Source organism: Oncorhynchus mykiss, chromosome 4 (genome assembly GCF_013265735.2).
Source record: "Oncorhynchus mykiss isolate Arlee chromosome 4, USDA_OmykA_1.1, whole genome shotgun sequence".
Classification (NCBI taxonomy): Eukaryota; Metazoa; Chordata; class Actinopteri; order Salmoniformes; family Salmonidae; genus Oncorhynchus; species Oncorhynchus mykiss.
Genome location: NC_048568.1, coordinates 38,113,812 through 38,131,184, shown reverse-complemented (window position 1 = coordinate 38,131,184; position 17,373 = coordinate 38,113,812). Strand labels below are relative to the sequence as shown.

General features: G+C 44.4%; 1 protein-coding gene across 1 annotated transcript in view; it reads right to left on the bottom strand.

Annotated features, from left to right (window-relative positions):
• LOC110521100 (ryanodine receptor 3-like) overlaps positions 1-17,373 on the bottom strand; it is a 264,957-nt gene that overhangs the window by 103,494 nt on the left and 144,090 nt on the right. Inside the window, exons 42-47 of the mRNA XM_036976224.1 lie at positions 12,900-13,046; positions 12,395-12,521; positions 12,110-12,224; positions 4,854-4,986; positions 1,858-1,961; positions 208-343 (exon numbers count right to left, since the gene is read on the bottom strand). Coding sequence (XP_036832119.1) covers positions 208-343; positions 1,858-1,961; positions 4,854-4,986; positions 12,110-12,224; positions 12,395-12,521; positions 12,900-13,046 — 762 coding nt within the window. The remainder of the gene's footprint in view (positions 1-207; positions 344-1,857; positions 1,962-4,853; positions 4,987-12,109; positions 12,225-12,394; positions 12,522-12,899; positions 13,047-17,373) is intronic.

Here is a 17,373-nt window from a genome sequence, read left to right as displayed (position 1 = left end):
TCTTTCTATCTGACGTACCGTTGCTGAAGACAGCGAAGCAGAGGAAAGACAGATATCTCCCTCCCTTTCTATCTGACATACCGTTGCTGAAGACAGCGAAGCAGAGGAAAGACAGATATCTCTCTCCCTTTCTATCTGACGTACCGTTGCTGAAGACAGCGAAGCAGAGGAAAGACAGATATCTCTCTCTCTTTCTATCTGACATACCGTTGCTGAAGACAGCGAAGCGGAGGAAAGACAGATATCTCTCTCCTTCTATGGGGTTCCAGCCAATGTCAGGATATCCTTTAGCCAGGAGCATGACACAGCTCTGCAGCCCACAGCCTGCCAGGTAGGTTACCACCTGAATACAGAAACACTTTGGTGAGTCCTTCAGCACTCTACTACACAGTCCTTCCTAACTCAGATCCGCTCTCCAGACATGTGCACTCATCACTCAACTCAGACATGTCAGAATCAGGGACTGACAGTGACAGCCTGAGTCCACTCTCCTTTATGTCGAGGGATGTGTCTTATATAATGGGCAGGTGAAGGTGAGGGATGTGTATTATATAATGGACAGGTGAAAGTGAGGGATGTGTATTATATAATGGACAGGTGAAAGTGAGGGATGTGTATTATATAATGTGGCAGGTGAAGGTGAGGGATGTGTATTATATAATGGACAGGTGAAGGTGAGGGATGTGTATTATATAATGGACAGGTGAAAGTGAGGGATGTGTATTATATAATGTGGCAGGTGAAGGTGAGGGATGTGTATTATATAATGGGCAGGTGAAGGTGAGGGATGTGTATTATATAATGTGGCAGGTGAAGGTGAGGGATGTGTATTATATAATGTGGCAGGTGAAGGTGAGGGATGTGTATTATATCATGGACAGGTGAAGGTGAGGGATGTGTATTATATAATGTGGCAGGTGAAGTCGAGGGATGTGTATTATATAATGGGCAGGTGAAGGTGAGGGATGTGTATAATATAATGGGCAGGTGAAGGTGAGGGATGTGTATTATATAATGTGGCAGGTGAAGTCGAGGGATGTGTATTATATAATGGGCAGGTGAAGGTGAGGGATGTGTATTATATAATGGGCAGGTGAAGGTGAGGGATGTGTATTATATAATGGGCAGGTGAAGGTGAGGGATGTGTATTATATAATGTGGCAGGTGAAGGTGAGGGATGTGTATTATATAATGTGGCAGGTGAAGGTGAGGGATGTGTATTATATAATGGACAGGTGAAGTCGAGGGATGTGTATTATATAATGGGCAGGTGAAGGTGAGGGATGTGTATTATATAATGGGCAGGTGAAGGTGAGGGATGTGTATTATATAATGGACAGGTGTAGGTGAGGGATGTGTATTATATAATGGGCAGGTGAAGGTGAGGGATGTGTATTATATAATGGGCAGGTGAAGGTGAGGGATGTGTATTATATAATGGACAGGTGTAGGTGAGGGATGTGTATTATATAATGTGGCAGGTGAAGGTGAGGGATGTGTATTATATAATGGACAGGTGAAGTCGAGGGATGTGTATAATATAATGGGCAGGTGAAGGTGAGGGATGTGTATAATATAATGGGCAGGTGAAGGTGAGGGATGTGTATAATATAATGGACAGGTGTAGGTGAGGGATGTGTATTATATAATGTGGCAGGTGAAGTCGAGGGATGTGTATTATATAATGTGGCAGGTGAAGTCGAGGGATGTGTATTATATAATGGGCAGGTGAAGGTGAGGGATGTGTATTATATAATGGGCAGGTGAAGGTGAGGGATGTGTATTATATAATGTGGCAGGTGAAGTCGAGGGATGTGTATTATATAATGGACAGGTGACAGACAGTGTGTCTCCCACCTTCTCAAGGTCAGGCTCCTCCAGAGCGAGGGCCAGGCTGTTGTTGTCCATCACTGAAGACGCTGCTACGTCCAGGGGAGTAGAACCCCTCATTGCTGGGGAGGCTGAGGAGACAATGGAAGAAAACTAAAACATTTCACTTCCTGCCTCTTGTCGTGAGAAAGGCCACTCGGCAGAAACGTCAACTGTCATGTTCACTATTGTGGACATGGAATAAACGATTACAAGAGCACTTTATTTTTGACACCCACTAAATCTCTCAATTGTAATAAGAGGCTGGGGAGAGACAGACAGACAGGAAACGACACGCACATTCCTGTTCTACCAGCAGGGGGCAGTGTCTCTGCATCTCTTAAACTGCATACCATTTATACCAATACATCAAATCCTGATGCACTTCCTACTTCCAACCTCCCAGCCAGCCATTGATTTGGTTACCTCCCATTAGTGCTGGGGAGTCTGTCTGTAGGGGCCAGTGTATAGTTAGGGGATAAATAAGATGTGAGGAAAAAAAAATTGTGACACATTTAGTACAGTCAGCATATAATATTAGTGCTTTGAAATCAATATCAAACTATTTAGAACCGTTGCTGCCAAAAGGGCAGTAGTATAAATTACAACGATTTGATTCGAAACACAAACACGGAGATGATTTGAATGTGTGCCCATTAAGTGTTGTTATCTTGAAAAGCCTTTCAGGTGAGGTGTTCATGTCAGCAGCTATTCGTACATTAATTGTCCTCAGCATATCAGCGCTATAAAACAATTTGAAATCAATTTGAAAAGCTTTAGCATCAATTACAACCATTTGCTTCTAAGCCCATAGAGAACAGTATGAGAGGGTGATTTGCATAGAGAACAGTATATGAGGGTGATTTGCATAGAGAATAGTATATGAGGGTGATTTGCATAGAGAATAGTATATGAGGGTGATTTGTATGTGCCCATTACGTGCTATGATCTTGAGAATGAGACATCTCCTATCACTCACATCTCCTATCACTCACAGTAAGGTCAGCAGCTATTCCTCACAGTCCAACCCTAGTGAGTCATCACCCTATGCACTGCATCCCTAAATAACCCCATCACCCTGTCCTCTCTATCCCTCTCGCTCTCTCTTTCATTCCAGATCTCCTTCTCTCCATCTCTCCCTTTCTTGATTGCTCTCTATGCTACCTTTTCCCATCTCTCTCTCACCTTCCCTTATCCATCTCTCTCTCACCTTCCCTTCTCCATCACTCTCTCACCCTCCCTTCTCCATCACTCTCTCACCTTCCCTTCTCCATCTCTCTCTCACCTTCCCTTCTCCATCTCTCTCTCACCTTCCCTTCTCCATCACTCTCTCACCTTCCCTTCTCCATCACTCTCTCACCTTCCCTTCTCCATCTCTCTCTCACATTCCCTTCTCCATCACTCTCTCACCTTCCCTTCTCCATCTCTCTCTCACCTTCCCTTCTCCATCTCTCTCTCACCTTCCCTTCTCCATCTCTCTCTCACCTTCCCTTCTCCATCTCTCTCTCACCTTCCCTTCTCCATCACTCTCTCACCTTCCCTTCTCCATCTCTCTCTCACCTTCCCTTCTCCATCACTCTCTCTTTGACATCTTAATCCCTCTGTCCTCTACCTGTTTGTCAGTCTCCTCTATTGAAGAGGACAGCTGAGTCCCCTAGTGAAGGGGACAGCTGAGCCCCCTAGTGAAGGGGACATATGAGTCCAGCTGAGTCCCCTAGTGAAAGGGACAGCTGCGTCCCCTAGTGAAGGGGACAGCTGAGTCCCCTAGTGAAGGGGACAGCTGAGTCCCCTAGTAAAAGGGACAGTCAAAACCCCAGTCACTACCCCTGTCACTGCCCCAGACCCAGTCCCAGTCACAGCCCAGCCCCAGTCACTGCACCAGCCCCAGGGACAAAAGCCAAACTGTGCCCTCTCATTCTCTCATTCCATCACTTCTCTCCTCTCTCTATACTTCTAACTCTCCCTCCTTTGCCTTGCTAGCAGGAACAACAGAACAGAGTGTTTCTTCTCCCACTCTCTGTCACCCGCTATCTGATTGTCATTGTCTCAGCACCATTCCTCCCCTCTGTCTCCTCTGTCCCAGAGCTCCTAGGGGGAGACAGAGCTCATGCAGTGTTTTGTCCCACAAACAGAGGGGACAGTGTACACATTATTACTAACCCAGGTCAGGTCCATAACCCAGACCTTTCCGATAACACAGGCCAAGCCCATAACCCAGGTCAGGTCCGTAACCCAGATCAGGCCGATAACCCAGGCCAAGCCCATAACCCAGGTCAGGTCCAAAACCCAGACCAGGCCGATAACCCAGGCCAAGCCCATAACCCAGGTCAGGACCATAACCCAGACCAGGTCCATAACCCAGGTCAGGCCGATAACCCAGGTCAGGCCCATAACCCAGGTCAGGTCCATAACCCAGACCAGGCCGATAACCCAGGCCAAGCCCATAACCCAGGTCAGGACCATAACCCAGGTCAGGCCGATAACCCAGGTCAGGCCGATAACCCAGACCAGGCCGATAACCCAGACCAGGCCAATAACCCAGGTCAGGTCCATAACCCAGGCCAGGCCGATAACCCAGGCCAAGCCCATACTGCTGGTGTTTGTTTTCTGTGCACTGTCTCTCTCTCTGCCACCATTCCCTCTCTCCTCTCTTACATATGTATGTCCTCTCTCACTATGCCCTAATGCATACCCTTCTTGTTAGGAGAACAGTGACAGAGCAGTCCAACTCTGCTGTTCTTCAGTAGGCTGCTGGGGTGCCCTCTCTCTCTCTGTCTCTCTCTCTCTCTCTCGCCTTCCTTCATTCGCTCCTTCCTTCACTCCTCCCCGCCCCCCTCTCTCTCTCTCCGAGCCACCTTCCCCTCTCTCCTGTTACCCACCCAGTCCGAAAGAGCTGTTCCCCAGTAGGCTGCTGGGGTACCCTCCCTCCCTCCCTCCCTCCCTCCCTCCCTCCGAGCCACCTTCCCCTCTCTCCTGTTACCCACCCAGTCCGACAGAGCTGTTCTCCAGTAAGTAGCTGAGATGGTCAAACATGGCCTTCTGGTTCTGTCGGCTGATACGACAAAAGTAACACAGGAACCGACAGCAGCTGGCAACCATCTTGGGGAAGGCTATCTCCTAAAAAGAGAGAGGGAAACACAACTTTTAACCATATAATATACTGAACAAAACTATAAATGCAACATGTAAAGTGTTGGTCCCATATTTCATGAACTGAAATAAAAGATCCCAGAAATGTTCCATTCGCACACAAACCTTATTTCTCTCAAATCTGTTAATTTCCTTCACAATACGTCCCTGTTAGTGAGCATTTCTCCTTTGCCAAGATATTCCATCCACCTGACAGGTGTGGCATATCAAGAAGCTGATTAAACAGCAAGATCATTACACAGGTGCACCTTGTGCTGGGGACAATAAAAGGCCACTTTAAAATGTGCCTTTTTTTGTCACACAACACAATGTCACAGATCTTTCAAGTTTTGAAGGAGCGTGCAACTTGCATGCTGACTGCAGAAATGTCCACCAGAGCTGTTGCCAGAGAAATTAATGTTTATTTCTCTACCATAATCTGCCTCCCACGTCATTTTGGAGAATTTGGCAGTTGGTCCCCCCGGTCTCACAACCACAAACCACATGTAACCACGCCAGCCCAGGACCTCCATATCTGGCTTCTTCACCTGTAGGATCATCTGAGACCAGCCACATGGAGAGCTGATGAAACTGGGGAGTATTTCTGTCTGTAATAATGCCCTTTGTGGCGAAAAACTCATTCATATGCCCTCCCAGGCCCACCCGTGGCTGCGCCCCTGCCCAGTCATGTGAAATCCATAGATTAGGGCATAATGACTTTACAGTGCATTTCAATTGACTCATTTCCTTATATGAACTGTAATTCAGTAAAATCGTTGAAATTGTTGCATGTTGAGTTAAAAAATAATTTTTGTTCAGTATAGAATATTACATTATTAGTCTATTTGTTATGACAGAAAAAAAATATATTGTTCTTCTTATGTTATCTTATGTTGACGGCTTGCGGTAGGTCTGTTTGTCTGTCACTCAGGCTGTCTGGGGATGCATGGCATTGTTCAGCTCATGCTTGGCTGTTGGCACACACAGACAGTATTAAATCATACCCCAGTCTTATTGCACACCCCAAAAAGGACTGGCATGAGAGTCCCTGCTCCTCTACCCCTCACATCACATTACCAGACCTGTACCCCCTCCAATCCTCTCCTGGACATTCCCCTCCAGCACCCCTCTACCTACCCTTACCCCCTTACATGTCCTGTCAAACTCCCCTGTATCTCCTTACTCTCTCCTTCTGGGTACTGAGTGGTTGATCTTGGGTAGGATCCCTATATGTGCTGATAGCTAGGGCTCAACATACTGACTTTCCTGGGATCATGTTACAGATAAACCTGACAGTACAGCGCCTGTATGGCTGTTAACATCACAGCTATTTGGATCTCCTTGGGATCTCCTTGGGATCTCCTTGGGATGCCCTTGGGATCTCCTTGGATTCTTCCCAGACAAACAGTAGTCCTATCACTTGGAAAAAATTATAATAAAACATATAATACAGTGCCTTGCGAAAGTATTCGGCCCCCTTGAACTTTGCGACCTTTTGCCACATTTCAGGCTTCAAACATAAAGACTGTATTTTTTTGTGAAGAATCAACAACAAGTGGGACACAATCATGAAGTGGAACGACATTTATTGGATATTTCAAACTTTTTTAACAAATCAAAAACTGAAAAATTGGGCGTGCAAAATTATTCAGCCCCTTTACTTTCAGTGCAGCAAACTCTCTCCAGAAGTTCAGTGAGGATCTCTGAATGATCCAATGTTGACCTAAATGACTAATGATGATAAATACAATCCACCTGTGTGTAATCAAGTCTACGTATAAATGCACCTGCACTGTGATAGTCTCAGAGGTCCGTCAAAAGCGCAGAGAGCATCATGAAGAACGAGGAACACACTATACTGAGGAACACACTATACACACTATACACAGATACTGTTGTGAAGAAGTTTAAAGCCGGATTTGGATACAAAAAGATTTCCCAAGCTTTAAACATCCCAATGAGCACTGTGCAAGCGATAATATTGAAATGGAGTATCAGACCACTGCAAATCTACCAAGACCTGGCCGTCCCTCTAAACTTTCAGCTCATACAAGGAGAAGACTGATCAGAGATGCAGCCAAGAGGCCCATGATCACTCTGGATGAACTGCAGAGATCTACAGCTGAGGTGGGAGACTCTGTCCATAGGACAACAATCAGTTGTATATTGCACAAATCTGGCCTTTATGGAAGAGTGGCAAGAAGAAAGCCATTTCTTAAAGATATCCATAAAAATTGTCGTTTAAAGTTTGCCACAAGCCACCTGGGAGACACACCAAACATGTGGAAGAAGGTGCTCTGGTTAGATGAAACCAAATGTGAACTTTTTGGCAACAATGCAAAACGTTATGTTTGGCGTAAAAGCAACACAGCTGAACACACCATCCCCACTGTCAAACATGGTGGTGGCAGCATCATAGTTTGGGCCTGCTTTTCTTCAGCAGGGACAGGGAAGATGGTTAAAATTAATGGGAAGATGGATGGAGCCAAATACAGGACCATTCTGGAAGAAAACCTGATGAAGTCTGCAAAAGACCTGAGACTGGGACGGAGATTTGTCTTCCAACAAGACTGATCCAAAACATAAAGCAAAATCTACAATGGAATGGTTCAAAAATAAACATATCCAGGTGTTAGAATGGCCAAGTCAAAGTCCAGACCTGAATCCAATCGAGAATCTGTGGAAAGAACTGAAAACTGCTGTTCACAAATGCTCTCCATCCAACCTCACTGAGCTCGAGCTGTTTTGCAAGGAGGAATGGGAAAAAATGTCAGTCTCTCGATGTGCAAAACTGATAGAGACATACCCCAAGCGACTTACAGCTGTAATCGCAGCAAAAGATGGCGCTACAACGTATTAACTTAAGGGGGCTGAATAATTTTGCACGCCCAATTTTTCAGTTTTTGATTTGTTAAAAAAGTTTGAAATATCCAATAAATGTCGTTCCACTTCATGATTGTGTCCCACTTGTTGTTGATTCTTCACAAAAAAATACAGTTTTATATCTTTATGTTTGAAGCCTGAAATGTGGCAAAAGGTCGCAAAGTTCAAGGGGGACGAATAATTTCGCAAGGCACTGTATATAATAATATATCTTGGCACTGTGTTATGGTATGGGCAGCTATTAATCAATTCATGAATAGATAATAGATTCATAGCTTCATAGACTGGAGTTAGAAAGGTTGCCTCCTACTTTGAAAGGACAGGAAGTGTTAGCTGTGTACTTGACCAGGCATTCCACATTTAACCCCACCTAGATTTGAACAGCGAAATATCAAGATGTTTTTCGGTTTTATATGTAAAAACAAGCATTTTTATTAAAACGTTTTATTCAAAAACGGGTCAACCGGACATTTTCACTTCCCGACTGTACCGTTTTCATTCGGGAAACAAAGGATCAAAATGTACACGGACCGTAATCTTAGGTGCCACTGTTTCTCAGGCTGATACAGAGAGACTCAACCATGCTTTATTTACAAGCAGGCTTGACTACTGAAATACTCTCCTGTCTGGTCTACCCAAGAAAGCCATTGGTCAACTAGAAATCATAGAGAATGCTACAGCTCGGGTTCTGACCAAGACCAGACAGAGAGCACACATTACATTATCAGTTTTAAAGTCTCTGCACTGGCTGTCTGTGAGTTTTAAGACTCTTCTATTGGTTTTAAATCAATCCACTATTGTGCACTACAATACATATCAGACATGCTTTTAAGCTATGTACCCAGTAGGTCCCTCAGGTCCTCTGCCACTAGGCTTTTAACTACCCCAAAGCCTAGGACCAAGAGGCATGGAGAGACAGCCTTTAGTTACTATGCCCCCAGCCTTTAGTTACTATGCCCCCAGCCTTTAGTTACTATTCCCCCAGCCTTTAGTTATTATGCCCCCAGCCTTTAGTTACTATGCCCCCTGCCTTTAGTTATTATGCCCCCAGCATTTAGTTACTATGCCCCCAGCCTTTAGTTACTATGCCCCCAGCATTTAGTTACAATGCCCCCAGCATTTAGTTACTATGCACCCAGCCTTTAGTTATTATGCCCCCAGCATTTAGTTACTATGCCCCCAGCCTTTAGTTACTATGCCCCCAGCCTTTAGTTACTATTCCCCCAGCCTTTAGTTACTGTGCCCCCAGCCTTTAGTTACTATGCCCCCTGCCTTTAGTTATTATGCCCCCAGCATTTAGTTACTATGCCCCCAGCCTTTAGTTACTATGCCCCCAGCATTTAGTTACAATGCCCCCAGCATTTAGTTACTATGCCCCCAGCCTTTAGTTACTATTCCCCCAGCCTTTAGTTACTATGCCCCCAGCCTTTAGTTACTATGCCCCCAGCCTTTAGTTACTATGCCCCCAGCCTTTAGTTACTGTGCCCCTGCCTTTAGTTATTATGCCCCCTGCCTTTAGTTATTATACCCCCAGCCTCTGGAATAGCCGGTCAGAAAAGCTGAGGGGGACCAAGACGCATGGAGAGACAGCCTTTAGTTACTATGTCCCCAGCCTTTAGTTATTATGCCCCCAGCCTTTAGTTACTATGTCCCCAGCCTCTGGAGTAGCCTGCTAGAGAACCTGAGGGGGACCAAGAGGCATGGAGAGACAGCCTTTAGTTACTATGCCCCCAGCCCCTGGAATAACCTGCCAGAGAACCTGAGGGGGACCAAGACGCATGGAGAGACAACCTTTAGTTACTATGTCCCCAGCCTTTAGTTACTATGTCCCCAGCCTTTAGTTACTATGCCCCCAGCCTTTAGTTACTATGCCCCCAGCCTTTAGTTACTATGCCCCCAGCCTTTAGTTACTATGCCCCCAGCCTTTAGTTACTATGCCCCCAGCCGTTAGTTACTATGCCCCCAGCCTTTAGTTACTATGCCCCCAGCCGTTAGTTACTATGCCCCCAGCCTTTAGTTACTATGCCCCCAGCCTTTAGTTACTATGCCCCCAGCCTTTAGTTACTATGCCCCCAGCCGTTAGTTACTATGCCCCCAGCCTTTAGTTACTATGCCCCCAGCCTTTAGTTACTATGCCCCCAGCCTTTAGTTACTATGCCCCCAGCCTTTAGTTACTATGCCCCCAGCCTTTAGTTACTATGCCGCCAGCCTTTAGTTACTATGTCCCCAGCCTTTAGTTACTATGCCCCCAGCCTTTAGTTACTATTCCCCCAGCCTTTAGTTACTATTCCCCCAGCCTTTAGTTACTATTCCCCCAGCCTTTAGTTACTATGCCCCCAGCCTTTAGTTACTATGCCCCCAGCTTGTAGTTACTATGCCCCCAGCCTTTAGTTACTATGCCCCCAGCCTTTAGTTACTATGCCCCCAGCCTTTAGTTACTATGCCCCCAGCCTCTGGAATAGCTGCCAGAGAACCTGAGGGGGGACGAAACTGTGGACATTTTCAAACAGATCTTAAAACACACCTTTTTCCTCGGGGATATTTTTTTTATTTTTTTGCCTTTTAGTTTTAAATTGTTATTCTTTAGTTTTTTCATCTTCTTATTTTTCTTGTGTGGTTAATATTTGTATTTTATTTTCATTGTTTATTAATTTATTTTTGTGAAGCGCATTGTGTTGCATTCGTGTCTGAAATGTGCTATTTAAAAAAAGCTTTATTTGATGAGAAAGGTTTTAAGCATTTTGATTCAACTCATGAATTATATTGAATGTATCTATGTTCCCGTTTATATCTTAATGTATTCACATAAGTCCAGTACTTTAACTAGACGAGAAGAGAATATATCTTTAGACTAATGAGCTACAGTACCTGTGACTTGTCTCCTCTTTAGACTAATGAGCTACAGTACCTGTGACTTGTCTCCTCTTTAGACTAATGAGCTACAGTACCTGTGACTTATCTCCTCTTTAGACTAATGAGCTACGGTACCTGTGACTTGTCTCCTCTTTAGACTAATGAGCTACAGTACCTGTGACTTATCTCCTCTTTAGACTAATGAGCTACGGTACCTGTGACTTGTCTCCTCTTTAGACTAATGACCTACAGTACCTGTGACTTGTCTCCTCTTTAGACTAATGAGCTACAGTACCTGTAACTTATCTCCTCTTTAGACTAATGACCTACAGTACCTGTGACTTGTCTCCTCTTTAGACTAATGAGCTACAGTACCTGTAACTTATCTCCTCTTTAGACTAATGAGCTACAGTACCTGTGACTTATCTCCTCTTTAGACTAATGAGCTACGGTACCTGTGACTTATCTCCTCTTTAGACTAATGAGCTACAGTACCTGTGACTTGTCTCCTCTTTAGACTAATGAGCTACAGTACCTGTGACTTGTCTCCTCTTTAGACTAATGAGCTACGGTACCTGTGACTTGTCTCCTCTTTAGACTAATGAGCTACGGTACCTGTGACTTGTCTCCTCTTTAGACTAATGAGCTACAGTACCTGTGACTTGTCTCCTCTTTAGACTAATGAGCTACAGTACCTGTGACTTGTCTCCTCTTTAGACTAATGAGCTACAGTACCTGTGACTTGTCTCCTCTTTAGACTAATGAGCTACAGTACCTGTGACTTGTCTCCTCTTTAGACTAATGAGCTACGGTACCTGTGACTTGTGTCCTCTTTAGACTAATGAGCTACGGTACCTGTGACTTGTCTCCTCTTTAGACTAATGAGCTACATTACCTGTGACTTGTCTCCTCTTTAGACTAATGAGCTACAGTACCTGTGACTTGTCTCCTCTTTAGACTAATGAGCTACAGTACCTGTGACTTGTCTCCTCTTTAGACTAATGAGCTACAGTACCTGTGACTTGTCTCCTCTTTAGACTAATGAGCTACAGTACCTGTGACTTGTCTCCTCTTTAGACTAATGAGCTACAGTACCTGTGACTTGTCTCATCTTTAGACTAATGAGCCACGGTACCTGTGACTTGTCTCCTCTTTAGACTAATGTGCTACAGTACCTGTGACTTGTCTCCTCTTTAGACTAATGAGCTACAGTACCTGTGACTTGTCTCCTCTTTAGACTAATGAGCTACAGTACCTGTGACTTGTCTCCTCTTTAGACTAATGAGCTACAGTACCTGTGACTTGTCTCCTCTTTAGACTAATGAGCTACAGTACCTGTGACTTGTCTCATCTTTAGACTAATGAGCTACAGTACCTGTGACTTGTCTCCTCCCAGCACGTTGACCATCACCTCCATGACAGTCTCATGCATCCCCAGGACTCTCATTAGGTTGGGGTGCTGGTAGAACACCTTGTTGTTCATGATGTCACTGTAAATACACAGAGGCCAGCTAATTATCTGAGCTAACAGTTGTTTTATAGTTGAACTAAACCAGATCAAACAACCTTAGTGTGTGTGCATTGAGCAGTACTGTAGATGTATGGATCACTACAGTAATATTAAATGCACACACACACATACCCTCCACTCCTCTCTTACCCCAGTCCGTCGATCATGAGTTTCTCCTCTTCTTTCCCCATGCGTACAGACAGTAGTGATCTGATCTGGCCCAGAGAGGCCAGGAGGTTGACACAGTCCTGTACTGACACAGCAGAGATGGTGTAACCTGGTAACAGTAAGAGACTAAAGTTAAACTGGACAGTTCTGTACTGACACAGCAGAGATGGTGTAACCTGGTAACAGTAAGAGACTAAAGTTAAACTGGACAGTTCTGTACTGACACAGCAGAGATGGTGTAACCTGGTAACAGTAAGAGACTAAAGTTAAACTGGACAGTTCTGTACTGACACAGCAGAGATGGTGTAACCTGGTAATGGTAAGAGACTAAAGTTATATTTACAATCTGTATGGCTTTGGCTGTGTTTAACTGCAATTGTCTTATGACAGATGAACAACAAAATAGTAAAATATAACGATTAGGTCAAACTATCAGAATCAGTCTCGGTGTCACTCAATTGACGTGACACAAGGATCATGTACATACTCTTCTTCATGGCCCTGAGCAGCGCTCCGATGCCGTCGTACTGACGTCTCAGCAGGCTGAACATCACACGAACCAGCTCTGGGTCCTGGATGCTGCACTCCTGAGCCCAGCTAGCCATGGTCTGGCTGATCAACTCCTTCAGGTTGGCTGAGGGGAGATACCAAGAGTGTGTGTTATCTCTTTAATCATACAGTAGTAACAGCAGCTCTGGGTCCTGGACGCTGCACTCCTGAGCCCAGCTAGCCATGGTCTGGCTGATCAACTCCTTAAGGTTGACTGAGGGGAGATACCAGAGTTTTAAACATACAGACATTATAGATAGATACAGTGCATGTCTGAGCCCAGCTAGCCGTTGTCCTTCAGGTTGGCTGGAGAAAGGAGGAACTAATTACTATTTCAAATCTAGTCAATATGTGTATTCTCCACATCCTGTGAGTTACAACTCTTTTACTCTCTAGGGCTCCTATTTTTGCAATATGCCATTTGCTTTAAGAAAATGGCTGTACTTCTGCCATGGGGAATCAGTGGTTGATTAGGCTGGGGGAAGAGGTGACGACTATGTGTGCATACAGATGAACCGTGGAGATAGAGCTGCAGTCCTCCTCATCATGCCCATCCAAGAAAGATTGATAATAGTCTGTCTCTCAGTTATTATGTTAAGCTACAAACAAAATGCAACTCAAAATAAATAAATAAAAATTGCGGAGGGGGGGGTCTGTAAGATCCAATGCGGCCAAGGTGTGTACACTCTTAGACAAAAAACATGCTGTATAGAAACTAGAACAGTTCTTTGGCTGTCCCATTAAATAACCTTTTGAAGAACCCTTTTGGGTTCCATGAAGAACCCTTTCTTCAGAGGGATCTACATGGAAACCAACATTATTATTCAAAGGGTTCTCCTATGGGGACAGACAAATAACCCTTTTGGGTTCCATGAAGAACCCTTTCTTCAGAGGGATCTACATGGAAACCAACATTATTATTCAAAGGGTTCTCCTATGGGGACAGACAAATAACCCTATTGGGTTCCATGAAGAACCCTTTCTACAGAGGGATCTACATGGAAACCAACATTATTATTCAAAGGGTTCTCCTATGGGGACAGACAAATAACCCTTTTGGGTTCCATGAAGAACCCTTTCTACAGAGGGATCTACATGGAAACCAACATTATTATTCAAAGGGTTCTCCTATGGTGACAGACAAATAACCCTTTTGGGTTCCATGAAGAACCCTTTCTTCAGAGGGATCTACATGGAAACCAACATTATTATTCAAAAGGTTCTCCTATGGGGACAGACAAATAACCCTTTTGGAAACCTTTTTTCTTTGAGTGTAGATTTAACTGAAACAAATGTTTTTTTTTCCAAAGTCGAGGGAAGAGGCAGGACATTATAAAATGTGTAATTTCCAGGGTTGGTAGAAGGATGTAGTTCTACTGATCAGCTGAGTCAAGTTTCAAGTTGGATTTGTCACACACACACACACACACACACACACACACACACACACACACACACACACGTACAACGAAATGCTTAACTTGCACGCCCTACCCAACAGTGCAGTATTCCAAATAGTATAACTAATGAGAAATAAGGGTCAAAGCCAGTACCAAATGTTCAATGTGAGGGGATACTGGAGTATTGAGGTGGATATGTACATGTAGGCAGGGATACTGGAGTATTGAGGTGGATATGTACATGTAGGCAGGGATACTGGAGTATTGAGGTGGATATGTACATGTAGGCAGGGATACTGGAGTATTGAGGTGGATATGTACATGTAGGCAGGGATACTGGAGTATTGAGGTGGATATGTACATGTCGGGAGGGATACTGAAATATTGAGGTAGATATGTACATGTAGGCAGGGATACTGGAGTATTGAGGTGGATATGTACATGTAGGCAGGGATACTGAAATATTGAGGTGGATATGTACATGTCGGCAGGGATACTGAAATATTGAGGTGGATATGTACATGTCGGCAGGGATACTGGAGTATTGAGGTGGATATGTACATGTAGGCAGGGATACTGGAGTATTGAGGTGGATATGTACATGTAGGCAGGGATACTGGAGTATTGAGGTGGATATGTACATGTAGGCAGGGATACTGGAGTATTGAGGTGGATATGTACATGTAGGCAGGGATACTGGAGTATTGAGGTAGATACAGTGGCTTGCGAAATAATTCACCCCCCTTGGCATTTTTCCTATTTTGTTGCCTTTACAACCTGGAATTAAAATAGATTTTTGGGGGGGTTTGTATCATTTGATTTACACTACATGCCTACCACTTTGAAGATTCAAAATATGTTTTATTGTGAAACATTACAAGAAATAAGACAACAAAAACTGAAAACTTGAGCGTGCATAAATATTCACTCCCCCAAAGTCAATAATTTGTAGAGCCACCTTCTGCAGCAATTGTAGCTGCAAGTCTCTTGGGGTTTGTCTCCATAAGCTTGGCACATCTAGCCACTGGGATTTTTGCCCATACTTAAAGGCAAAACTGCTCCAGCTCCTTCAAGTTGGATGGGTTCTGCTGGTAAACAGTAATCTTTAAGTCATACCACAGATTCTCAATTAGATTGAGGTCTGGGATTTGACTAGGCCATTCCAAGATATTTAAATGTGTCCCCTTAAACCACTCAAGTGTTGCTTTAGCAGTATGCTTAGGGTCATTGTCCTGCTGGAAAGTGAACCTCCGTCCGTCTCAAATCTCTGAAAGACTGAAACAGGTTTCCTCCAAGAATTTCCCTGTATTTAGCGCCATCCATCTTTCCTTCAATTTAGTTTTTTAAGCAATGGCTTTTTTTTGGCTATTCTTCCGTAAAGCCCAGCTCTATGAAGTGTACGGCTTAAAGTGGTCCTATGGACAGATACTCCAATCTCAGCAGTGAGGCTTTGCAGCTCCTTCAGGCTTGTCTTTGGTCTCTTTGTTGCCTCTCTGATTAATGCCCTCCTTGCCTGGTCCGTGAGTTTTGGTGGGCGGCCATCTCTTGGCAGGTTTGTTGTGGTGCCATATTCTTTCCATTTTTTAATCATGGATTTAATGGCGCTCCGTGGGATGTTCAAAGTTTCTGATATTTTTTTATGACCCAACCCTGATCTGTACTTCTCCACAACTTTGTCCCTGACCTGTTTGGAGAGCTCCTTGGTCTTCATGGTGCTGCTTGCTTTGTGGTGCCCCTTGCTTAGTGGTGTTGCAGACTCCGGTGCCTTTCAGAACAGGTGTATATATACTGAGATCATGTGACAGATCAAGTGACACTTAGATTGCACACAGGTGGACTTTATTTACTAATCATGTCACTTCTGAAGGTAATTGATTGCAACAGATCTTATTTAGGGGCTTCATAGCAAAGGGGGTGAATATATATGCACAAACCACTTTTCAGTTTTTTATTGTTTTAGAATTTTTTGAATCAAGTAATTTTTTAAATTTCACTTCACCAATTTGTACTATTTTGTGTACGTCCATTACATCAAATCCAAATAAAAGTCCAATTAAATTAAAGGTTGTAATGCAACAAAATAGGAAAAACGCCAAAGGGGATGAATACTTTTGCAAGGAACTTGAAACTCTCGACCTGCTCCACTACAGCCCTGTTAATGTTAATGGGGGCCTGTTCGGCCCGCCTTGTCCTGTTGTCCACATTCAGCTCCTTTGTCTTGCTCACATTGAGGGAGAGGTTGTTGTCCTGGCATCACACTACCAGGTCTCTGACCTCCTCCCTATAGGCTGTCTCATCGTTGTCGGTGATCAGGCCTACCACTGTTGTGACGTCATGATGGTGTTGGAGTTGTGTTTGGCCACGTAGTCGTGGGTGAACAGGGAGTACAGGAGGGGAATAAGTACACACCCTTGAGGGGCCCCAGTGTTGAGGATCAGTGTGGCAGACGTATTGTTGCCTACCATTACCACCTGGGGGCGGACCATCAGGAAGTCCAGGATCTATTTGCAGAGGGAGGTGTTTAGTCCCAGGAGACTAAAGGAAAAAGCTTCTTCCAGTTCGTTGTGAGTAATCGCTGTTCTGATGTACAGAAGTTATTTTCGGTCATAAGAGACGGTAGCAGAAACATCATGTACAAAATAAGTAAAAAAATACGTTGCAAACAACGCAAACAAACTAACAAAAAACCACAGTTGTTTAGAGGCACGTAAAACCTCAGCCATCCTCTCCAGCGCCATTCTACTAGTGTGTGGGTGTTCGTGTGTGGGTGTTAGTGTGTGTGTGTTAGTGTGTGGGTGTTAGTGTGTGTGTGTTAGTGTGTGGGTGTTAGTGTGTGGATGTGTGGGTGTGTGGGTGTTAGTGTACGGGTGCTAGTGCATGGGTGTTAGTGTGTGGGTGTGCGGGCGTTAGTGTGTGGGCGTTAGTGTATGGATGTGCGGGTGTCAGTGGGTGGGTGTTAATGTGTGGGTGTTAGTGTGTGGGTGTTAGTGTGTGGGTGTTAGTGTGGGGGTG